This window comes from Aedes albopictus, chromosome 2 (genome assembly GCF_035046485.1).
Source record: "Aedes albopictus strain Foshan chromosome 2, AalbF5, whole genome shotgun sequence".
NCBI lineage: Eukaryota > Metazoa > Arthropoda > Insecta > Diptera > Culicidae > Aedes > Aedes albopictus.
Window position 1 is genome coordinate 109961108 of NC_085137.1, and position 25961 is coordinate 109987068.

General features: G+C 37.9%; 1 protein-coding gene across 1 annotated transcript; it reads right to left on the minus strand.

Moving 5' to 3' along the window:
* Positions 1–307: 307 nt before the first annotated feature.
* LOC109420653 (myotubularin-related protein 2) lies at positions 308–25701 on the minus strand. Its single transcript, XM_019695021.3, has 5 exons — positions 25260–25701; positions 24171–25196; positions 23857–24027; positions 23585–23792; positions 308–724 (listed from the first exon to the last, which is right to left on the minus strand). Exons 1-5 carry the CDS (start codon positions 25362–25364, stop codon positions 402–404), a joined length of 1833 nt encoding a protein of 610 aa, XP_019550566.2. The 5' UTR covers positions 25365–25701; the 3' UTR covers positions 308–401.
* Between the last annotated feature and the right edge of the window lie 260 nt (positions 25702–25961).

Below are 25961 nucleotides of genomic sequence, written 5' to 3' on the forward strand. Positions count from 1 at the left end.
AAAACCACAAGACAAAAGTCGTCCATACATTGTTTCTTGATTGCATGCTTCTGAGCTGAGAAAACAGCAAGTGAGTGTAACTCTTTGCAAGTGAGTGTTCCCATCCCTGCTTATATACCATTTCAAATGATTGTTAAATTCTTTAAACAGTTTTAAAAATGAACTTGGACGTCTGTTCTCTGTGGAGAAAACTCCTTGCTTCGATTCGAATCACATGGATAACGGAAGGGCTCCCGATTTTAAGATGAATTCTATTCTGTACTAGATTGAGATAAATATATTTCTCGGAAACTACCAGTTTTGGAAATGATTTGATGATTCACTCGAACCTACATGTTCTTATTATTATCGTTTTTCTTTTTGTTCACTCACCATTCAGTCGAATAGCATCCCATCGTCGTCTAATGCAATGGTGAAGTCAATCGTACCGATTGGTGTGTCCGCTGCTGCTGGGTCTTTTCCAGTCGGCATTCCTCCACCTGCTTGAGCAGCTGGTCCTGCAGGGCGAGCAGTTCCCGCGTCCGCTGATAGATGGGATCCTGTTGCCGCATGCTCGGGTTCCACCGGCAGTACAGTCCCTTCCAGAGGCGAATGTGTCGCATGCTGACGACCGGCTTCAGCACCGTCTGGATGGCCATATTGCGCCCACCGTACAGCGGATTACGATACTGTTCGTGGGATGAATTTATAAACGACCACAGCGAGACGGTGCGATTTTTCAGATCTGCGGAGAGGGGGTAGATGACAAATAGGGAGAAATTGGTGATTTAGAATGGACGAAATAGAAGAGTTTGGGGCGAAATGCGACATGTGTACAATATTATGGGTTCTATAAGGTAGACGGACATTTGATCTGAAGCCATTTGGCATAAAGGTAATTTGGAACAATCAAAATACACCGTTATTTTTATGTGAAGTGTCCATTATGCCAAATGACACAGACCCGTTTAATTAGAAGCTATGGCCCTGCATACAAATCCGAAAAAATAAATAATGTATGCTATAGGCAATCAAATGTGACGCTACGTAACAAAAATATTTTCAACTCTGAATGCCAAATACCTATTATGCATTTGTCAACAACTTTGCGTTAAGAAATAGTTATTTATGCAACGAGTTACAAAATGATGATTTTTACAGCACGAGTCGTATATTTATCCAACGAGGCTTGCCGAGTTGGATAAATATGACGAGTGCTGTGAAAATCGAGTTTTGCAACGAGTTGCATACAACATTTTTTGCAATGAAAAAAAAATCACTAGAATATGTTTATTCCCATAAGTACTATCGTGCTCGCGTTGATTCAATGGGGACGACCACGTGTTCCATCATACGAAACACGAAATTTGGATCAAGCAAGCCGTGCTATAACCGTCACAATTTTGCCAGTTCTTACCGTGTGAACTTTGGTTGTTGAGCAAACAATCGCATTATGATTCATAATGCAACTGAAATGAGTTGCATTATGAACCATAATGCAATTGTTTAGTAAAGCACGGAAAAGTAGGCCGTTTTATTACTGAAACGGCTAGTATAAACATAGAATTTATACTAATAACTAAAAACTATAGTGTTGAGTTGCAAAAAAAAACATTTTTGCAATTCAGTATCATAATTTCATTTTTATAAGACTAATTACGGTATCATTTTTTTCTGAACTGGTTCATTATGCAATTGAAATAAGTATGGAAAAACGTTTCATAATGTTCATAATGCAGCTCATTTGAGTTCTAAAAGAACATTACATAAAATTGTGTATGTAACTCATTGTAAAACTCGATTTTTTTTAACACTCTTCGTATTTATCCAACAAAAATAACTTTTTGCAACTCGTTACTCCGGTTTTTTTTAATTTTCATACGAAAAAGCTTACAAGGGGCCATTGGCGTAGCTAGGGGGGGTTCCAGGGGTGCCTGGCACCCCCAACAACAAATTTGGCACCCCCTAGAATTTGTCCTTGACAGGCACCTAAAATTTTAAACTTTACCCAATAATTCCAGTATTTATTAACCTTCATCCAGCCAACGTACATTTTCCACCTTCGGAAAAGCACAAAAATGGTCATAACTTTTTTGTTTTTAGATGGATTTTGATGAAATTTTCACAACTTCCCGAAAAACTCTTCTAGTTTATGATGCCGGGGTCATGGGTGCCTGGTCCACATGGTTCCGGAGTTATTCCGGATTGTCTTGGGGTACCAAAATTGGCAACGTATATCTCAAGATCCCGATGAGGTAGAAGTGTAGTGTCTTCGGCGAATTTGTTCAGCAGGTTAAGAACTAACTGGCAACGTCGACTTTGGTTCGCGATTCGGCCGCTAGGCGGCGCCAGTGTCAAATATGTTCAAATCATCATATCTCAGAAACCTGATAAGATAGAATGATGCTGTCTTCGGCAAAACTCTGCAGCAAGCTAAGAACTATCTGATAGTAAATTCTTTGGTTCGGGATTTATTCGCTAGGTGGCGCATTGTGTCTGAAAAATTCAAACATGTATATCTCGACACCCTAATGAGGTACAAGCATGCCGTTTTCAGCAAAGTTGTTCAGCAGACTAAGAACTATCTGGCAACGGCGACTTTGGTTCGCGATTCGACCGCTAGGCGGCGCCAGTGTCAAAAATGTTCAAATCCTCATATCTCAGAAACCTAATAAGATAGAATGATGCTGTCTTCGGCAAAATTCTTCAGCAAACTCAGACCTATCTGATAGTAAAGTCTTTGGTTTGAGAATCATCCGCTAGGTGGTGCCAGGGTAAAAAATCTTCAAACATCTATATCTCAGAATCCCGATAAGATAGAATGATGCCGTCTTCAACAAAGTTCTTCAGTAAGCTAAAAACTGTCTGAGTCTTTGATTCGTGATTTATGCGCTAGGTTATTCGCTACACCGTCTTTGACCCCCCTGCAGACAAATTTTGTCACACCACAATATAACTCCGTTTTTTTCTTCCGGTAATGTCTCCGAGAATTTCTCCTGGAACTCTTCCGGGAATTTTTCCAGGAATTTATCCGGGAATTTCTCTATGAATCCCTTTGGAAATGTCTCCGGGAATTCTTACGGATTTTTTCCAGGATTTCCTCTAGGACCAACATCAGGAACTCCTGCGGAGATTTCTTCAGGAATTCCTTCGGTAATATCCCCAGGAATTCTTCTGGGAATTTCTCCAGGAGTTCTCCTAGAATTCCTCCGGATTCCTCAGAGAATTTTCTCAGGAATACCTCCATGAGTTCCCCCGGGAATTACTTCATGAATTGCTCCAGGATTTTCCTCAGGAATTCTTTCAAGAATTTCTCCAGGATGGATTTCTCCGAGAATTTTTCTAGGAGTTCCTCCAGAAATATCTCCGGGAATTCCTTCGGGAATTTCTTCACGAAATCCGCTAGGAATTGCTTCGGAAATTTCTTCAAGAAATTGTCCGGGAAATCCTCCAGAAATTCTTCCAGGAATTTCTCCGGGAATTCACCCAGAAATTCCTCCGGGAATTGCTTCAGGAAAACTTCCGGTTTTTTTTTAAATCCACTCAGATTTTTTCTAGGAAGTTTTCCTTCAGGAAGTCTTCCGTGATTCTTTTTTTTCAGAAAACCCTCTGAAAATATCTCCAGCAAATTCTCCCTGGGATTTCAACAGAAATTCCACTAGGAATTTCTTCAGGAAATCCTTTCAATTTTTTTCCTGGAATTCCACTAGGATTATTTTACGACTCCTCCAAGGAAATTTCTTCGGGAATTCTTCTAAGACTCCCATCAGCAATTCCACCACTGATTCCTTCAACAATTTCTCCAGGATTTTTTCCGGGATTATTTCCAGGAATTCTTTCGGGTATTTCTCCAGGAATTATCCCGGGGATTCCTCCATGAACTCCCTCAGGGGAATCCTTCAGAGATTCTTCCAAAAGTTTCCTTCGGGGAATCCCCCAGGAAGGAGGATTCCCTGAAGAATTTTCCAGAGGAATTGCTGGAGAAATTACCGGAGGAATACCTAGAGAAATTTCCTGAGGAATTCCTGGAGGAAATCCTAGAGGGATTCTCAGAGGAATACTTGATGAAATTCTCAGAGGATTTCCTGAGAAAATCCCGAAGATTTCCTTTAAAAATTCCCGGTGGTATTTCAGAAGAGTCCCCGGAGGAATTCCTGAAAGAATTCCCGGAGGATTTTCTGGAAGATTTCACGAAAAAATTCCCAACACCATTCCTGGAGGATTTCCTGGAGAAATTTCCGGAGACATTCTCGGAGGAATACCTGGAGCAATTCCCGGAGGAATTACAGGATGAATTCCCGGAGGTATTCGTAAAGGAAGTCCTAGAGGAATTTCGGGAAAAATTCTCGAGGGTTTTGTGAAAAAAAAAATCACGGAATACTTTCTGAAGAGATTCCTGGAGAAATTCCCAGAGGTTTTTCTTGAAAAAAAAAAAACGACAGTTTTCCTTAGAAAACTCCCGGATATATCCCTGGAGAAACTCCTGGAAAAATTACCAGAGAAATTCCTAGAGAAATTCTAGGAAGAATTCCTATAGAACATCCCGGAGGAATTCCTGGAAAAAATCCCGGAGGCTCTCATCGACGAATTCCTGGAGAAATTCGCAGTGAAATTTCCGGAGAAAATTTTGGAAAAAAGTCCTGAGGAATTCCTGGAAAAATTCCCAGAAGAATTCCTGCAGAAATTGCCGAAGGAACTCCTGAAGGAGTTCCTGATAGGAGTCCCAGATAAAATCCTGGGGAAATATCCGGAGGAATTCCTGGAAGAGTTCCTGTAGAAATTCCCGGAAGAAAAAAACGAAGCAAAAGAAGCAATATTGTAGTGCGACAAAACTTGTCTGCAGGGGTCAAAGACGGTGTTAAACTATTGCCTCTTGTACCACCGTACTCGACCGTCTACTATCCTGCCAAATGGCTCTTAGCTTGCTGAACAACCAGATACGTCTTACTTCCTATTAACTTTCGGAACAATTTGGTGCACGTTTCCGTTTTTTAAGATAAAATTGTTTGAATGTTTTGATTGCTGGTGGCATCTAGCGTCGCCATTGCCGGATAGATCTCAACCTGCCGAACAATTTTATAGAAAACGCTATGCTTTTAGCTTATAACAGTAACGAGATACACGTGTTTAAATTTTATACACAAGGCCCACCTAGCGAATAAATCACGAATCTAATACTCAACTATCAGACAGTTTTTAGCTTGCTGAAGAACTTTGTTGAATACGGCATCATTCTATCTTATCAGGATTCTGAGATATAGAAGTTTGAAGATTTTTGACCCTGGTGCCACCTAGCGGACGATTCTCGAACCAAAGTCGCCATTGCCAGATAGTTCTTAGCCTGCTGAACAACTTTGCTGAAAACGGCATGCTTGTACCTCATTAGGGTATCGAGATATACATGTTTGAATTTTTCAGACACAATGCGCCATCTGGATAAATCCCAAACCAAAGACTTTACTATCAGATAGTTCTTAGCTTGCTGCAGAATTTTGCCGAAGACAGCATCATTCTATCATATCAGGTTTCTGAGATATGAGGATTTGAACATTTTTGACACTGGCGCCGCCTAGCGGTCGAATCGCGAACCAAGTTAGCCAGTTAGTTCTTAACCTGTTGAACAAATTCGCCGAAGACACTATACATCTACCTCATCGGGATCTTGAGATATACTTTGCGCAAAGTATGTGACCAATTTTGGTACCCCAAGACAATCCGGAATAACTCCGGATCCATGTGGACCAGGCACCCATGTCCCCGGTGTTTTTCGGGAAGTTGTGAAAATTTCATCAAAATCCATCGAAAAACAAAAAAGTTATGACCATGTTTGTGCTTTTCCGCAGGTGGAAAATAAACGTTGGCTGGATGAAGGTTAATGGCACATTTAAACAAAACATAAGCAAACCTAAAATTACTGATACACTTGTTGTAGGTTTTGGCGTTATGGATATTGGTAAGAACAATGAACAGACTTCTCTATGGATTCCTCCAGAAATACCTCTATCAATTTATACAGTGATTTCTCTATGCCTCCTTAATGGATTCTTCAATAGACTTCCCTTAGGATTCTGCATCTAATGGGGTTGTACAATGTACATACAAGAAATTTCTGCAGAGATTGAGCAATTGCTTCGGTGATTCTTATAGGAATTCCTTTGGAGATTTTATTCAGTGGTTCTTAAAGATTTTTTTTAATGGAATTCCTCCTGGAGGTTATATTGGCCTTCCTCCGGGAATTGTGGCTAGGATTCCTCAAGCAACTCCTGCTGAGATTCTTCCAGCAATTTCTCTTAGAACTCCTTCAAAAAATCTCACTCTGGTACCTTCAGGAATTCTACTAGGGATGTTCTTCTGGAAATTCTTCCGGATTTATCTAAAAATCCCTTCGATGATTCTTCCAGAGATTTTTTCAAGGATTTATCCTCTAGAAATTCCACAGCGGATTTCTCCAAAAACTTCTATTGACCTTCTTCCATGAATTTCAACTGTGGTACTTCAGAAATTCTTCTAGAGCTTTCTCCTGGCTTTTGTGCTGGAATCTTACTAGGTAATCTTTCTGGAATTCTTGCAGAGATTATTCTGGTTGTTCTACCAGAGTTTCCTCCAAGGACTCATCCAGGAATTCCTCTAGAGATTTTATCCAAAGATTTCTCCAGAAATTCCTCATGAAATTCTCTCAGAAACTCCTTTTGGGCCTTCCTCCAAGAATACCTCAAACAACTCCTCCTACGGTTCTTCCCGCAATTCCTCCAGAAGTTCTTACTATGATATATCCAGAAATTCTTGTAGTGATTCATATATGAATTTATCCTACCATAATGGCTGGAATTCGTCCGGAATATCTTCCTGCGAATCCTTCAGAAATTCCTCCTGCAATTCCTTCAGGGCCTTTCTTATCTATTCTTCCAGAATACCTCTACCGGTTCTTAAAGGAGGGTTTTCGAAGGCTTTTTCCTTAAGATTCCCCCAGGCATTCCTAATGGGGTTTCTCTAGAAATTCCTGTTTAATTTACTTCAGCAGTTCCTCATAGGATTTCTGTGGAGATTTCTACAATGATACATTCTGAGAATATCTCCTGAGATTTTTCTATGATTTCTTCAGAAGCTCTCCTCCAGGAATGTTTATCCAAGATATTTTATCCGAAGATTCTCTCATAATTTTCTCATGGATTTTTCCAGACCTTTCTCCAGGAGTGGATGGATTTCTCAAGCTATTTCTGCTGTAATTCTTCCAGCAATTCCTCCTAGGACTCCTCCAGAAATACTTACTATAAAACATCCCGGAATTTTTCTCGGGATTCTTCTATGAATTTCACCAGGGATTCCTTCAAAAACTTGCTGGGAATATTCAAGGAAATCTTCCTAGGAGCCTTGCAGAAGTATCTTCGGTGTTTCCTCCTGGAAATCCTAAAGGGTTTTTTTTTCCTGGGATTTCTCCAAATATTTCTCATTCCTCTAGGAACTCCTCTTGACTTTAGGATATTTCCAGAAATGATATTGATTTTTTTAGGGATTTTTCTAAATACTCATCCAAGCATTCCTCTTGAGTTTTAAATCATGGATTACTCTAGAAACTAATCATGGTATTACTTCTGGAACTCATCTTGGCATTCTTCAAAGAATTACAGCTGATGGAATCCCAATAGAAATCTCTGTAGGAATTCCTTAACGAATTTTGAGAATAGTTGGAATTTTCAGAGAAATCCTAGGCGGTATTACTAGACAAATCTCTTAGGAATAAACGGTAAAAACTAATTGATTAGAAGGCACCGAATGTTGCTAATTGACAAATTGAGAGATGAATTTGTAAAAAAAAAAACGCTTTCTGATGGGATTCGAACACACGACTTCGTATTCGCTAGACCACAGTATGGCAATTTCTTAGAGGATTCCTTCGGCAAGGTTGTTTTTTTTTTTTTAATTTCTGTGGTAGTTTTTAATCAGCAATTTCTTTGGATTGTTTCTCTATAACTTCAATGGGTATTCCTCTGAAAATTTCAGCAATTTCTTTTTCAGTTGTTTTGCAATTTTTTCAGGCAATTTTACCGTGATTACTGTATGATTTAATTGTGATTATATATATTGCTTCTGAAAATTGCTGAACTGGAAGTTCCGAAATTCTCAACTGGACTTGCTCAAAGAAACCCCGAAATTCACGAAAACCATCCTGACAAATTCCCAAAACGATTGCCGGAAAAATTACCAGAGGAATTCCGGAAGAAAATATTAAGGCTTTTTAAAGAAATTGGCTAAACCCAATCTCAAAATAAATTGCCGAAATATATTCTATAAAAATTTCCACATTCACAAAAAAAAATTCTAAGAAATTCTTAAAGAATTTTCCGACAGCATTAAAAGAATTTCTGAAGAAAATTCGGCATATCGAATTCCAAAGGAATTACCGAAGAAGTTCTCAAAGTTATAATCGAAGTTTCCAAAATTTCCAAAGGAATTGCTGATGAAAATCTCAAATAAATTTTTCAATCCAAGTAACACTGGAATAGCCGAAGATATTCCGAAATCATCTGCTGCAGAAATTCCTTACATACTTACTGAAGAAGTTGGCTAAAGAAAAATTATAGAAGCAATTTATGAAAGAATTTCTGAAGGAGTTTTCGATCGACGAAAATCTCAAAAAAAGTAGAATGGCTTACCGAAGACATTTAAAAAAATGTGAGGAAGTTTCCATAGTCACTGTTGAATTAATTACCAAAAGCTTTACAAAAAGAATTCCCTAAGAAATTGCCTGAAGAGTAATTGGAGAATTTTAAAAAGCAAATATCAATAGAATTGCTGACATTAACAAAACAATGCTTGAAACACTACTAAAAATTGGCGAGAAACTCCCGAGAAAACATTTTCAATAAATAAAAAAAAAACAAATAAACTCCTAACGGTATTGCCAAAGTAATTTCCAAAGGATGCGTGAAATGTGCTTAGTACCAAATTCCAAACACATTACCAAATAAATTATTAAAGAAATTGCTGAAGGGGATACGAAGAAATTTGCCAAATTCAAAGAAATTACAGAGAGATTTCCAAAAGAAGTCTCAATTGAAATAAATTGCAAAACAATTACCAAATAAATTGCCGGAAATGTTCCCCTGAGGAATTACCAAAAGGATGTTTTGCCGAGAACACAAATCATAAACCCGATTATCTGAATGTACGGAGCTGACTGTTTAATACAATGTTGGTTTTACGTAAGTCAAAATTTCAGCTTTATGCACCATTCTGTTCACCAGTTTTATTATCAATCCAGTCGAAATCGTAATTTGGTGCGAGCATCAGAATCCCGAAGAGAAGAATCGAAGTTCGATCGCACCAAATTCCAGGTTTGAACTGGATTGATGATATGTTCGTGAAGCTTCAGAACGGTACTCAGAGTCAGAATAATCGAATCCAAATTTTGTAGTTTTAAGAATCATACTCACAATTTCTCTGTTAGAGTATGTTCATGTCCACGTGGTAGTGTTGCAACTAATGAAACAACAACGCTGTCGCCATAAATGTTGTGGTCAAACCAAAAATGCAAATATGAATTATGATTTTGCAATTTTATGTATTTATAACTCTCACAGATGTTCTTGAAAACTATTTTACTAAGGGTTGTTATTATGCTAAAACAAAGAGTATGGTACGATGAATACAAGTTACACGCAAATTTGTGGATATTTTACAGTTTCCGAGATTTACACTTCTAATAATTGCTCTGAAAATGTATTCTTACGAACCTGATTGTTTTCAATTCACAAAACAAAGTGGTTGTCGCGATGATTGTTAAGTTCAAACTCAAAATGCAAACTCCATGTATTATACGCAATCAAGTTATCAAGTTTTCAAACCTCACGTGACGGAGAAAGTGTTAAATCATTATATTACTAATTACTAAGAAATTGAGGGTGGATCGGTATTTTTCCTTTACAAAAAAAAACAAAACAACCTGGAGCCACTGAATCTGGCACCCTCTAGGCACCCCCTAGGAAAAAATCCTAGATACGCCAATGCAAGGGGCGGGGAAGAGGTGTCGTAAAAATCGTCTTACGTAATGGTTCAGCAACCCTTCAGACCAGTGCTTGTAGTCTTTCATATGTTAAGTAGAGTTCAACAACTTTCGAAACTGTTATTCCCCGTTTACGTGGTACAGTCAGTAGGTTCTACAAAACAAAAGGACCGTGGGGCATTTTAACCACCTTCCTCTTATTGACTGTATATCAACTCTTATGTCCTTTCCGCTGAACAGGATTGGACGAAAGACTGCAACCGATTTGAACGATGATTGTATCTGATTAGTGCTTTGCAGAGAAATCGAAAACACTACTGATAGAGCGAACAGAGGCATCAGATTAGGGGCCGTCCATATACCACGTGGACAAAAAATTCATGGTTTTTGACCCCCTCCCCCCTCCCCGTGGACAAGCGTGGATTTTTCATTGACCCCTACCCCCCTCCCCCATTGTCCACGTGGACATAAGAAAAAAAGTTTTTTTTTCACATTTCTAAAAAAATAGATAAGTGATTTTGAAAAGTTTTTTTTTAAATTTTTTTTTTCGTATATCATGTCTTAAATATGATTGAAAACTTCATAAAATACAAATATTCTATAGCTTTACATAGACTACAAACAAGTAGCACAAAATAAGTGCCTACAAGTTTTCAACATTGTTTTTAATTCAGCTTAATATTTGTGAGAGTGTGGATTCGATTCTTGCTCCAGTTGGTGAAAAATTTTCATCAAACGGAAATTCTTCAGTGGGTGTTTTTCGTGTATTGTCTATCGCCTAATATTAGTGATTGTTCAATGTTTAGTCTGTACAGCCTCTGGTTGAAGACGGTATTTTTTAGAATATTTATTCAATCTATGATTGTCTGATTGTTTTGTTGAGATAAGGTAATTTTAAATCTTAGATTTTTGTTGAGATAAGATTATATATCTTAGATTCTTACAAAAACCAAAATTTACATCAACTAAATTGTATTGATGAGGCTTAGACTTCAATATCCATAAGAAACATCTTAAATTTTAAAGGAACCTACAAAAAAAAGTTTTTGAGATAAGCCAGCAAATCCCTACATGTATTTTGAAACTTTGAAGTAGCTTAAAAAATTGATATGAAACTTAGAAAAATTCATGCAGAACTTCAAAGAAAATTTTCTGACTGAAACACCAACATTTGCATGGCCTACACTCCATTTTAAATCTCCAGTATATTCCTCGCAGAAGAAGAAAACGAAGTAACTAGAAAGTCTGATAATTTAAAATAAATTAGTCTGTGAATCAGTACCATATTTTTTTTTGTATAATAAAATAAAATGTATGAAAGAACTGTTGAAGAGAATCTCATCAATAATGTGACATAATTTGTTTCGTTTGTTGATTCTTGTTTCCTAATTTATATGTCAATGTTGTCCACGTGGACATTTGAGGACCCCCCACCCCCCTCTCCGTGGACAAGCGTGGACTTTTCGCTAACCCCCTCCCCCCTCCAAGCTGTCCACGTGGTATATGGACGGCCCCTTAGACACCAAGCAGTGAAACAGTGAAACGACGGTGGTAACACGTAAAACAATCGAATGACCACTTTACTTTGAAATATGACCCACCGTGCCTCGCTGGAATAAATAATTGTGCACTGGACAAAAATTGAACTGACTCATTAAACAAATTCCAGGTACGGAGTTTCCTGTGTAAACAAAACCTTACGGTTCTTGTTCAGTGCCAGCAATAGGATAGAGCAGAAAGTGAACAGAGCTGGCCTCCTGACTATCATCGTGCATTTGTTCTCCTTGTATCATGTATGTAGTGTGAAATAGACGACTACGATGAGTACACTTTTTCTTTTTGGAGACGTAACGTTCCAACTGGAACAAAGTCTGCTTCTCAGCTTAGTGTCCTATGAGCACTTCTACAGTTATTAACTGAGAGCTTCCTCTGTCAGTGAGCTCAACATGGCCATGCTGAATATCGTGTGCTAATCGCATTGGTTGATTGTTGAACAGTTTCTGAAAATCGTTTTGCAAATCGAACTTGATCCTCTCATACCCATTTTTTTTTATTTTGATCTACCACAATATATCTTACTTACTTATTTTCAGTATTGGGCACCCACGGTGGCCAGTCCTAAATATCAGTCAAAAATACAAAAGTTTTAATTTCCCAGGAAAGAAAAAAATACAAAAATGCTCAAACTATACCCCGTCTAAAGGCGGGGTTGGGTACTAGAGGGGTAATGAGTGAGTGAGCCAGGAAGCTAGTATGTTAGTAAATAAGTGAGTAGTAGGCCTGTTAAAGAGCGAATGTGTGAGTGAGGTAGAGAGCTAGTGAGTCCGTTATGAGAGTGTATGGGTGAATATATGAGTGAGTTAGTGAGTGCATGAACCTGTTAGTAAGTAAACGAGTGTTAGTGAGTAAGAGAAGGGTATAGTGAGTTAGCGAGTGACTTGAAGTGACTTGAGTGAGTAAATGTGTGGGACCCACACTGTGGGTACATAAGTGAGTAATGTAGTGAGTTGATAATAAGTGAGTGAGTTGTTCGTTTTGGTCGTTTTAACGGTTACAACATCAAAAATGAGAGCAGAAAAATGTTCCCGGAACAGCAAATTGGAAACAATTCCTGCTATCAGTGATAGCAAATTGATAACTGTTTTTTTTCAATCAGTAAGAAAAAATGCAAAAAACGTTAAATATAGTGTTTTTTTCGATTGATATGAAAGCCTGAATGCTATTAGATGATTACACTAATGGTATATTCGTAGAGTTGTTATACAAGGTTGCCTAGAAGTTTTGAAATAACTTATAAACTTTTTTTATAATAAGTGCCAGCAAAACGAAATCTAAATTTGAAATCAAATTCAGGCAAGACAAACAGATATTAAAATGTGATATCAATTTGCTGCTGAATACAAATCGAGTTTTCGATTTGCTATCATTTTGTTGTAAGACTCTGTTCGGGAGTGAACGCAAGTGTGCGTAATGTAGTCTATCTATATATATATATATATAAATGAGTTTGATGTACCTTTGAGGCAACAAAACTCACGAACGGGTGAACCGATCAGCATGATTCTTACACGGTTCGATTCGTATTCATGGTGGCTGTGTTTATATGTATAAAAAGTTACAAAAATGATAAATTACTGTTTTTTATGAGCTGGAAAGGAAATCAACATGATCGAAATCAAACCAATCTAGAGGGCGGTGCTTAAATTAGCTCAAAAGCTGTCAAACCACCACAAGATTGGCAAGACAAAGTTTGCCGGGACAGCTAGTGAATTAATAAGTTAATGAGTTGAGAAAGAATGCTACCCTTTTGATCACTTGCTGTTTGAGTCGTTGATATTGAGCAGTAAGCTGAGATATTTTACCACGTAGTTTTGCACATTTTCTCGTTTCGTCGTGAAGAAAATGGCTTCGTTAGGAATGTGAATATTCACAGTAAACTTCTCACTTGTAACGTCACTCAAGGGGTTATATATATTGAGGTGCGTGAAAATAAGGAAATATTAAAACTTGTGTAAAAGTATGTAACCATATTTTTTTTCAAATTCTCGTTTTACGTAATACATAGTACAATAGTCAATGTGAAAAAATCAGCTTGTGAACATGGAAAAAATGTACTAATTACCAAAGTTAAAATATTTTCAGTAAAACTTGTTTTTTTTTTAAGAGGTTTGCTGTGACTGTGAATACAGTCCAACAGCTCAATTGAAAGCGCAAACCAAAAAAAAAACGTTACGATAGGACCTTGTGGTGTCCTTGAACGATTATAATATAGAAAATTTCATTAGTTTTCAAACGCGGACGATTTTTTCCAAAAAAGCTCTAATATGATTTTTTTTTTAATATTGATCGTCAAGAATACGACACATGAATAGCGAACATTTAAAAAAGGCTGTTCGGGCTCGTTTGGAAGTTGACCATCAATGTTAACTTCTTTTCCCGATCAGCCTAGATAGCTGTGTAGTGTCAGTAGCGGTTGGTTGTCTCAATAGGAAGCAATCAGTGAAGTACTAGATTGAAAGTAGTGAGCTGGATTTTTGTATGGTGAGATGATCAATTCTCCGTTTCTGCAATGAAATGGTACAAACAGCGTGGGTTATATGATTCCTTGCCTAATTTGATGCTGTTTGAGCAAAAGTTTGGTTAACTGTGTTGTTGTATTATTTATTTCTTACAACTTCAACAACACAGTTACCCAAAGTTTTGCTCAAACAGCATCAAATTAGGCAAGAAATCATATAACCCACGCTGTTTGCACCATTTCATTGCAGAAACGGAGTATTGATTATCTCACCATACAAAAATCCAGCTCACTACTTTCAATCTAGTACTTCACTGATTGCTTCCTATTGGCTAAGAATAACACTACGGATCGCCTGATCCAGTGGTAAGAGTCCACTAAACAGGTGACCCCTAATTCATGGTGTTATGCGGCTTTATGCTTTATGCTTATGGTTAGGGGGTCTAATAAAAACCTAACTACAAACGGAGCCTGTGGAGTAATAGGGTGCCCTCCACAGTATTTTGCCCTTACTGCGCTAACCGGAGCAATGGTGCAGTTGACCTTGTGTTTCTCCGAGATAATCTGCTATCCTTCTTAAGCCTCAACTGCGAGGCTCAATAAGGGTGGGATTATTTAGTATGTTGTTTATTAGCTTTAATTATAACCTATATGGCTCTTCGCATTATGCGTTCCTCACAGTGTCCTCTGTGTATGTTCGTCTCTGGCGTTCTTCAATCGATACCGAATTGGTTTTTATCGCTGCTCTTTTTTCTTGTGTTGTGATTGTAAGAGTTTGATCGTGCCTAGTTTGGGTAGTGGCTACGGTTATGACAGCTCAGATCAATCGTCAGCATAAAAGAACAGCTTTGGTCCAAGAACCCTAATTTCGTAGGGTTTTCTATGTAGATGTAAATGTTTTAATTAACACCTATATGGTTCCGCATTTTGCGTTTGACCCGATGTTTGCTACTTTCAGTAAAATTGAAATGACAATCTTGCGTGTCATGCATCGAATCCCACAATGTTTTGATAAAACTGCAGCCTTGCTATTCCCAAATCTTGGTGGGATTATAATGTCAAGTTTATTCCGTAAGTGGATAATGTCTTCGTATGAAGATCAAACCTATCAATTTGACCTCTTTCTTCTGAAATGATTAGAACGCTTTGTCGAGCATCACACCCGTGATGTTTTTCTAGCAAACATGCCTCTCCATGGGAACCAACATGGTTACCAAAATGGAAAGTCCACTGTGATTTGTTTCCACAATGTTGTTTACTATATCGGAAAAGCATTCATTCAAAAACAATTTTGTTTGGGTGTTTTCTCGGATTTCCAAGATACTTTTGAACACGTATCTTACGATTCCATATTGGAAGTCGCATGGATTGTCCTATTTATCTTTTAATGATTTCCAATTGGATTTACCAAATGCTCAAAAACCAACATCTCTTCTCGGCATTACGTCAAGCAGCGATTAGGAAATTGAGTGTTTGTGGATGCCCCCATGCGGGAGTCTTGCCATCACTTTTGAGGAATCTCGTAGCAGAAACGCAATTGAGATAACTCAATGTGGTTTTCCTACTTATGATTTTGGCTGCTTCATTTGTATATCTTAGCTGAGAATCCGACTGTGGAACTTTGAATCATTTGATATGTAACTACCCAGTTTTCACGTAACTGCGTTTCCGAGTACTCGGTAAACACTTGATTAAGTGAAACTGACCTAACGGCCTGAGCCCGTTGTGGCAAGTAGCTCACGGTGTCAAAATTTCGATTATTATCGAACATTCATGTACCTCGGATTTTTCTTCGAAAATGATTAGTATTCACGCAGAAAAAAACATGGTGCAATCAAAAATATTTCAGGTAAACTCAAATAAATTGTCAATTTGTTCTGGCAACAAAAATAAAACTGTTTGAAGCAAATCGAACGTCACATTTGAAGCAAATTCAATCCATTTTTGAAACAAAAATGCATCTTCTGACAGGTTATGTTAGAAACAAATGTTAAATTATTTGTTTTTTTTTGCGGCAGGTCGGCCCTACGGAAATATTTGTTTTCCAATTAAATTTACAGTCATTTCCTTCTCTAGGAAAACCCATCAGCCGCTTGGCACTTTCAATGCCAACATCATGTAGATAACATACGCTCCCGAAATCAATGGGATTTCGTGGAAACTTTTGGTGAAACTTGACTTTTTTGCAGGAGAAAATCTTGTTTAGTGCTGCAGCTAGAACTTGAAAATTTTGTTTATGTTCTCGACGGCGGAACGGGGGGGGGGGTGCTCTTCAATGGGTATTTCAGAAATCAATAGGTAATTGAGTTAGTTTTAAAAATAATATTTTAGTTTTAAATATTTTATCAGCTTACCGAATTAACATGAATATTTTTGTTTCAAACGAACGAAATTTGTCTCCGTGTTTGGGCTATATATTCATAATTGGAAAACTAGAAAATATTTCATCGGCGAAAGTTTTTCCATACATTTTGTATAGGACGTTTTTTGGGCTAAAATAGTAATTATTGATTTTTAGGATGCTGGGTCATTAGGCCGAAGGTCATTAGGCCGAAGGCCATTAAGCCGAATGGTCATTAGGCCGAATGGTCATTAGGCCGAATGGTCATTAGGCCGAATGGTCATCAGGACGAATTGAAAGTTAGCCGTTGTTTTTACCTTTTCCAACAATTTTTGACAAAAACTAGTTTAACAATGGAACTAGAAAGAATAGCCTATGTTTTAAAGAAGGAAAAATTTATGAATTGAACATCAGCAGTTTCAGCGCCAAAAACTATTTCAGCAATGATACTAGAAAGAACAGCCTATATTTAAAAGAAGGAAAAATTCATGGGTAAAATATCAGTAGATTCAGCATCAATAAAGTATCTTCGTGCCTGTCACACGATACACACATGCAAAATGGTCATTTGCAGAGGAAGCTCTCAGTTAATAAGCTGAGAAGCAGGCTTTGTCTCAGTGGGGACGTAACGGCAAGAAGAAGACCCAATGACCATTCGGCCTGATGACCATTCGGCCTAATGACCTTCGGCCGAATGGCCTTCGGCCTAATGACCTTCGGCCGAATGGCCTGACACCGATTTTTAGTATGGGAAACAGCCAAAAACTCAGCTAACACAAATTTTCCCCGATAGAATATTTCCAAATTTTGCATTTAAACATTATAGCCGAAATTCTAACATTCTATGAAGAAAAATCCGAGGTACATGAAAGTTTGATAATAATCAAAATTTTGACACCGTGTAGCTATAGGCTTACTTTACGCTTTATGCGTTTTTTACAGTGTCATTTTCAGGGCGCTGTTTGAACACGTTGTGGTACGCTTATGCGAGTTGTAGATCTCCTATTAATTGCTCATGGCTACGTGGCCTTGCTCGAGAACACGATAAGGCTCCTGATATTTTGCCTCTAAATAATTGCTAATTGCCAATAAAAACGTTGTTATACGTTGAAGCACAGGATACTAAGGCCTCTATTCAGTTGCACATACAGCAAAATAGTGTAGCGCGATATTTACTATCTCAATTAAGGCAAAAACTCTGTACTACCGTCGCTTAAACCATGTTGTGTAAAAAGTGTTCACTCGAGATAGAAACAATACATGCGAAATGTAGAGGACCGTGTGGCAATTCTTTTCATTCGATTTGTGCCGGTTTGAACGGTAATCAGTTGCTGTCCTTATCCAACTGCGTATTTTGGCTATGCGAGGAATGCCTACCTGCGGTCCATGAGTGGAAAACAAAATCTTCGCCGATACGAACGCCACAACCAACCGAGATGAACCAGACGTTATCTGAACTGAAGTCCAAAGTTGTAGCAATTTTCGACTCACTTTCATCTCTAACGTCACCTTCGGAATCATCAATGGAACCATTCTCTACATCCACTAGTACAAGTAGTGTTTTGGATGGAACGAATCAGGATGCTGAATGCTGTTCATTGAACTCCTGCTCACAACCTCAACAAGATAAAAACAGTAATGTGCCATTGGAATTTTCGCTATATTTGTCAAACATCGACCCGACTGTTCCAGAAAACGTTGTGAAACGAATGGTATCTCGATGCCTTGGAGCCCCGATAGACGAATGCAATAACATTGTGAGATTAGTGTCAAAATGAGAAATTGTGAGAAATTTTGATTACATTTCTTATAAAATCGTGTTGAAAGAGAAATGGAAAGAATTAGCTTTGCATGCATCAACATGGCCCGTCGGTGTAAAGTTTAGAGAATACTGTCGCAGATCACATGCATGGAATCCCAACCGTTAAGATGTATTCAATGGTATAAATTTGTTATTAGAAAATTGTTGAAGCTAATTGTATTTGTATTTGAATGATAACAATGAAGTGTTGGACCTTAAATGTAATGTTTATGTTAATTGGATTGTTAGATTTTAAGCGAAATGTGTGATTATTCATAATGTTCAGTAATTGTTATGTTGTTTCAAATGTCTGTTATATTTTGATTGCTATTTTCATCATTATATTTTAAGTTAAGCATCATTGGGTCCTGATATGGCCTGTTGATGAAATATAATAAATAAATAAATAAATAAATAAATTATGTCGACCCTATTCCCTTCCCGAGCAGGGAATGAGAACAAACCCATAACAAATTGATAACTCATTTTGTTCTTGATAACAAAATGAAATCAAAACAAGTTTTCGTTCCGAATTGTTTTTATTTAATATCAAATTGAGATATCATTTTGTTATCATTTCAAAAACTCAATGATAACAAGATTTGATTTCAAAAATCCAAAATAGGTTTAATATGTTTTATTAACATTAATTATATTCACAAAATATTTGTTAAATTTACCTATTGTACTTACACATTGACACAAGTATTGTACCTACATATTGACAAAAAAATTATAATTTGGTGATTGGGTAATGGCCATGGTCATGCTATTGATTTAAATTGGCTTGAACTTTAATAATTCTTTTTAGGGTGACTGGTTATTATCGGCGGGGTTGTTCTCTTCGTTATGAGGAATTTTTCATTGGCCAAATTGTCTGAAACTTGGTCGTATAGCTCAGCTTGGTTGAGAAAGATTTGAGACCAACGTTGAATTCAACAGGTTTCAAAAAGCCTTCCATAACGAAGAGAACAAAACTGCCCAGAATACAAAAGTTCCCCTATATCAGTTATTTCAATCAAAACATTGCCAAATATTTTGAAATTTGAACTACAGGGTGATTATTTATTCAGTTCTATATTTTAAAACTGCACCATTCGCACTTTCGTAAGGAATTAACGAGTACTCAAAATTTTCTCACACTTTAGGTCGTTTGGCATAACAGTCGTTTGGCTTTATAACCAATTGGCATAATGCTCATTTGGCATAATTCTGAATCAAAGACAAATGAAGTTGGATATGACCAACCGAAGTAATTCACGGTCATTCTACTGTTGAAGGTCACATATTTTACCTTTATAAAGTTTTCTCGCATAAAAAGGATTCATTGTAGCTCCGCATCAAAATGATGAATCCCGTGATCACAGACAAACAGACGTATCACTTGGAACAAACTGCGATAAAAATCATCGTCACGCAAACAATGCTAATAATTATGCTGTGGTAGGTGCACAAACCCACTGAGTAGATGGCGGTAGTGAGCAAACATCAAACAGGATCAAAAGCGATGCGAGCGCCCTGAGTGAGCGATTTGCGAACTACGGAATATTTGAATAATCCGTTAAAAAGGGAAATGATTTGGAAGTGAGTAGAGTGAGACGTCTGTTTGTCTGTGCCGTGATGTTTGATACAGTTTTGAAAATACCACAGATATTTATCATACTTGAACATGATGAATGCCATTTCACTTATTGTTATGCCAAACGACTATTATGCCAGATTTTGCCATTATGCCAAAAGGCTATGCCCAATGACATTATGCCAAACCCGATAGAATTAATGTAGTAAAATATTTTTCCAATCGGATGCCTTATTTTTTTCAATGTCGTCATTTTTCCCCGGGTAACGAGGGAAAGCCAAATACGACTCAATTCGTTGCTCGATGTCATTCAATTTGAGTCCCGATGCCTGTGGCTCTGGGATGTCGTGAACATCTCCCACATTTGTTTTACTGCAGTGCATATAATCAGAAGGAAAAGTTGAAATATAATTATACAAAAATATTACGTGCAGTTGTCCTTTGACTTCCAATTTACTTTTCTTTGTCACTTCAATGTACATCATCCATAATCTTTTAGTTGAATCATGTTACCTATATAGTTATGCTGCATCTATGAGGATATTATACATGATTTCCATACAATTTTTCTTTGTGTAGGCTGCAAGCTAGAAATTACTGTTATGTTACTGATATGTTAATGTTATAATCGATAATACTACGCCATTAATAGGGGTCATATTCTAATGATATCGTATCAAACAAAACAAGTTTTCAATCACGAGATCCTTCTGAATTTAAAACAAAATCCCATTTAAATTTTTACTTACTTCATGTAAATTAATGCCTTATAAAATATCAAAATGAATACTAAATTTGTTATTAATTTTTAGTTATTACCCTATAGATTTGATAACTCCCTGAAAATTGCGTATGATATCAAGTCGTAAAATGTGGATAACAAAATGAGATATTAATTTGTTATCAATGAGAACTCATTCTGTTTTCAACTAGATATTCCAGTATATTATTTTGTTATCATTTTTGTTATGTTAACACTTAAGTCACACAAAATGAAAACTGACTTTGTTATCAAAATTCGTGATATCTAAATAACTCAATTTGTTTTCAATTAGTTCTCATTCCCTGCTCGGGTTACCTTCCCTTTCCCTATCCCATCCCTTATTCCTCCCTTCGCTCTCCCTCAGGTAAATGATGAAATAGGCTCCTATTCATGGCGATGGCACAAATTTCCCAAATGGAGGAGAACGCGCCTCTTGAGCCGACCTACTGATACCTGATACCTGATGTAACCATTTTTTTTTCAAATTCTCGTTTAATGTAATACATAGTACAATATTCAATGTGAAAAAATCAGCTTGTGAACATGAAAAAAATGTACTAATTACCAAAGTTAAAATATTTTCTGTAAAACGTGTTTTCTTTCAAGAGGTTTGCTGTGTCTGTGAATACAGTCCAACAGCTCAATTGAAAGCACAAACCCAAAAAAACGTTACGATAGGACCTTGTGGTGTCCTTGAACGATTAGAATATGAAAAATTTCATTAGTTTTCAAACGCGGACGATTTTTTCCAAAAAAGCTCTATTATTATTTTTTAAATATTGATCGTTTAAGAATACGACACATGAATAGCGAACATTTAAAAAAAAAATATTGAAATCGGTTGAGAACTGTTACCGCAATCATAGTCTGTCACCGCATCGAACTTTTTGGAAAAACATAATTTCGAGATAAATGCGTTAGTCCTTGCACACTATCTTTGAGTTATGTACACAATCTGCATTGTAGCCATATTTACGGAGAACGAAGAATTGAGCTTCTCACCATACAAAAATTCAGCTCATTACTCTCTAGCGTGCGCAGCCCTTTCTTTTTTCTCGCTCGTTCATTTTGTTGAACGCACGAAACAGCGAGATAAAAGAGGGGGCAAAATGCCCCCTCTATTATCTGTTTCTTTCGCGTGTTTGTTTACCAGAGTGAGCGAGAAAAAAGAAAAAGCTGCGCACGCTAGAGTCATTACTACCAATCTAGTAGGTACTTCATCGATTGTGTCCTATTCGCTTTTTTAACGATGTTGAGATAATTCCTAGTGATGTACCGAATATTCGGGCCATATATCAGTTTTTTTTTCGATTTTACCGAATACTCGTTCAGCCGAATATTAAATTTATTTGGCCGAACATACCGAATAGGTCAAATCAAGCATAACTTTTCAATCCAACGTAACTCGCAAATGTAAACAAATCCGGGTTTTCAGCTGCATGTATGATCCATAAAACAAATTAAAGAATCCACATCAATGTTTGATGATTTATTGCTTAATTTGTTTAACTAAGCATATTCTTCGAAACGACGTATCTAACTATTTTGATGTTTACAACTTTGCTGATAGATACACCGTTTTGATATATGAGAAAACCAAACGACGTATCTAGCCAAAATCCAAAGTAACAGATACACCAAACTGGTGTTGGAGCTAGTCCACCATGGCCACGTAGGCCATAGCGAGGCTAGCTCCGTCGCAGGCCATAGCGAGGCTACTTCCAACAACTGGCACCATACAAAAGCGACGTATCCGGCATGACGTATCTCTAACCAACCCGGTGTATGTGTATTTTTGTCAAAATTCATTGTGAAAATGATATGGAATGAGTAGGTTTTGTTTCTTACCTAGTGCATGCTATATCCCTGATGATGTAAAGCACGAAAAAACTTATGAAAAGTCTTTTTATATAAAAACTATTTTAGTGAAATGGTCGTCAACATTGACCATGAATTTACTCAGATCAGTGAAAAAGTTAGATGAGTCGATTTGAAAAAAAAATGCTTGAAATAATGAATAAACATAACAACAACACGCTAAATCAAGAATTCAACAAATTGTTAAGTGGATTTTCGGAGCATTTTATTTGTGAAAAGTTACATTTTTTTTTTGATGTAGGAACATTTCTGAAGATGCTGGCTTTTAAATTGTATTTTGTTTACAACGAAGCTGTCTTCTAGGTATAATGATTTCATGAGATTTTTAACAAGAAAATCGGCCGAATATTCGTTTTGCCGAATAATAAAACTTGAAATATTCGGTATTCGGTTGAAGGCCGCATAGTACATCACTTATAATTTCATATTCTGAATCGGCACGCCAAACTGGCCCGAAATCCAAATTCAAATGTTTATGATTAAAACTATTTTGAACCTATGATTGACTGAAACCTGTTTAAAAATCAATTTGAATCAAGGTTGCAACCATTCATTTGCGAAAATTTACATTCATTTGCTATTATCTCAGTTCAGAAGCATGCTATCGAAAAACAATGTATGGATGAATTTAACCTTGTAGTTTTATCTGAAAGTTTGCCGAATAACATTGGGGTCGCAAACGTATACCAAAGTCGTGAGCGAGCTGTGAAGGTAACTTTCCACAGCGTGAATGAAATTTACATTCACCGCGTGGAGAGTTGCCTTCACAGCTCGCTCACGACTTTGGTATACGTTTGCGACCCCAATGTTATTCGGCAAACTTTCAGATAAAACTACAAGGTTAAATTCATCCATACATAGTTTTTCGATAGCATGCTTCTGAACTGAGATAATAGCAAATGAATGTAAATCTTTGCAAATGAATGGTCGCAACCTTGATTTGAATTTTTTATGGGGGCGATTTATGAAAATACCCCGCGTCGGAATTTGTACTGAGTGGAACAGCCAAGCAGTTGCCCAGCTGTCAAAAAGTGATTTAAAAAAATCGCTTTGAAATGAATAAGTATAAAAATAAAGTTCTAAAAATTTAAAATAAAATCATAATGGCTCAGAAAAAGCTTGCTTTCTCGTGTAAATTAAAGAAACAATAAATTATTCAAAAGTTTGACACATTTCCCAGTGTAACCGTATATATAAACACTCATCAAGGTACGTTACTTACCATTTTGAACACGTTCCCGCTCTGTATTGTAGAGGAACGTTCCGAAGCGACAGGAATACAGATGGTCCAGTACTGTGATCAGGAAGTACTCATTGAACTCCAAAGCATGCGGGAACTGTTTCGTAATTTGCCATACGCAGTCGATGAATTGCAGGAACACCGGAGATCGATCCGCATCCGAATGATGATTATCACCGTGACCAATGCGCTGGAAGAGAAATTCAATCGCTTTTGAAACTAAGGTTCCTTTTTGATCTAAATTAGGTGCCTACCTGTTCGAATTTGTGACCGAAGCTAAGCCATTCCTTTTCGATCAGCACCTCGAAACCTTTCAAGGTACGATAATAGGGATCCAGCAACAGCATTGCAAGGGCTGTGAGCTGAGATGTACGGTCCCATCCGTCCGAGCAGTGAACTACGACCGACATGCGCATATTCTCAATCTGGAATTCGAACAGAGAATGAGATTTGTTAATAAAATAAACACACAGTGATCTGTAATGCTACACTTTGCTTAAAGCTAACTAAAGCTTTGTTTTTGTTTCGGTAGAATGAAACTCAATAACATATTTCACCCTATACTTACCCTATCAACGATCCGAACGGCCCCGGCTAAAATGCACTTGATGTGCTTCAACCAAAGTGTGCTCTCCACCGCCGAGAGCCACTTTTGATCGTCGCTGGCCGGGAAACAGATTTCCTTCAGCTTCCGTAAACTTTCTCGCATTACGTGGATATTGTGGATGTCAAGGAAGGTAAGCTCGACATTTTTGTAGGCATCCTCCGACTCGTAGCCACCGCCCTTGGCTTTGTTCGCAATGGCATTTGCGTTCGGTCGGGCATCGAAGATCGAAAGCTTGTCCGACTGGGCATTTGCTTCCATAATGTAATTGATGTAGGTTTCATCGGCGTCGTTTCGCTTGCCACTGACTCCGACCAGTGGTTGAGAGCAACGGGTTATCGTTGCCAGCGACTTCGGATGGATCCAACAAAGAACGGGAAGCCGATTACGAGACCGAAAGTTTGCCACCTGGCGGACCAGATCATCTTTGGCCGTTTTCGGAACCGCCCAAACCGAGGGATAACTGTCACAGATTTCGTACTTGTCGTTGATTCTTGTGATTCTCCAGGTGTCATTGTTGGCACTATTCACACCCATCCGCCGCAGTTCGGCTACCGGCTCGTACACGTTCCATCCGTCTTCAGGAAACCGTTCTTTGTAATTGAAGGCAAACAGCAGTTGGTTGTTTGCCAAAGGAAAAGCATACAACTGAAGCTTCTCGAAAACGGTCCGCCTCGAATGGTTTTCCTGCTTGTGGGCGAAGCGCAAATTTCGCATGTCCTTGCAGAAAATGTCTATCCCATAGGAATTTTCCCCTCGGGAACTAGCTCCGCCCACTTTTTCAATTCGGCTCACGGCACCCAACGGACAGTCCACAATCACCACCGGATCCTTATCACTCGAAGGCTGCGACCGGAAATGCAGCCTGTAGTTGGTTATATTCAATGTTCCCACCACCGGACCACTGTATGGACAAATGTACGACACATCGTTCTTGATGTCCTGCGTGTTCTCTCCGGAGAGATACGTGAACGAGGACTCGTTCGCAACCTGAAAGCAAACCGAAAGCGTTCAAATAGATGTCAATAAATTTACCACTCGGTGAGTACTCACAATCGTATCCATCCCGTGCTTCGAGTTCAACGAGCTTGATTTCGAGTCGGAATCCAATGAATTAGAGCTCCGGTGAAATTCCGAATTGTGGTGATGATGGTCCATAACAATTTGCTGCTGCTCGATCCCGTGATACACAATGCCCTAGATGCTGGCCCGAGAAAGACTACGCCCCCACGCAAGGCACTACTGTTTGGATGTTTACGTGTATTGACGTAACTCGACCCTCGTTCGGAAACTGCTTTGGTCCAAGTTGAAGAACTGCCGCACGTAAATTCTAACGCACAAACTTTATCGTCACATTTACAGTCACAGCAGAACAAGAAAACCTAATTTATTACAATTATTTCAATGGTATTTTACCGATAAACAAAAGTTCTGCTCTTGCTTTCAACACAGACACGGCAGACATCGGAGAAATTTTTTCGATGATGGTTTTTGACAGTCATCATCAAAAATGAATCAAAACAGAAGCGATACAACATTGCAACAAGTGAATTATGTTGCGTGACAGGACGTGTAGCAGTAGGAAGTACTAGAACAATGTAAATAGCGAGCACAGACAAACAGACGTCTCATGCACATTGTAGCACGCCAAAATGTCGTTTGGGAACGACTGGCGGTCTACTCCTAAATATCTCCCTAATAAACCAATGGACTGTTGAGCTGTTTCCGTTTTGTTAAGCGAATGGCTTAAGCGCC

Excerpts from the sequence above, each read along its gene's own strand:
- LOC109420653 (XM_019695021.3), bottom strand. The coding sequence starts at position 25,364 with ATGGACCATCATCACCACAATTCGGAATTTCACCGGAGCTCTAATTCA. Across the intron at positions 24,028-24,170 it reads CCGTTCGGATCGTTGATAGG|ATTGAGAATATGCGCATGTC; the intron begins GTAAGTATAGGG and ends TTCGAATTCCAG. Across the intron at positions 23,793-23,856 it reads TCGGTCACAAATTCGAACAG|CGCATTGGTCACGGTGATAA; the intron begins GTAGGCACCTAA and ends TTTCTCTTCCAG.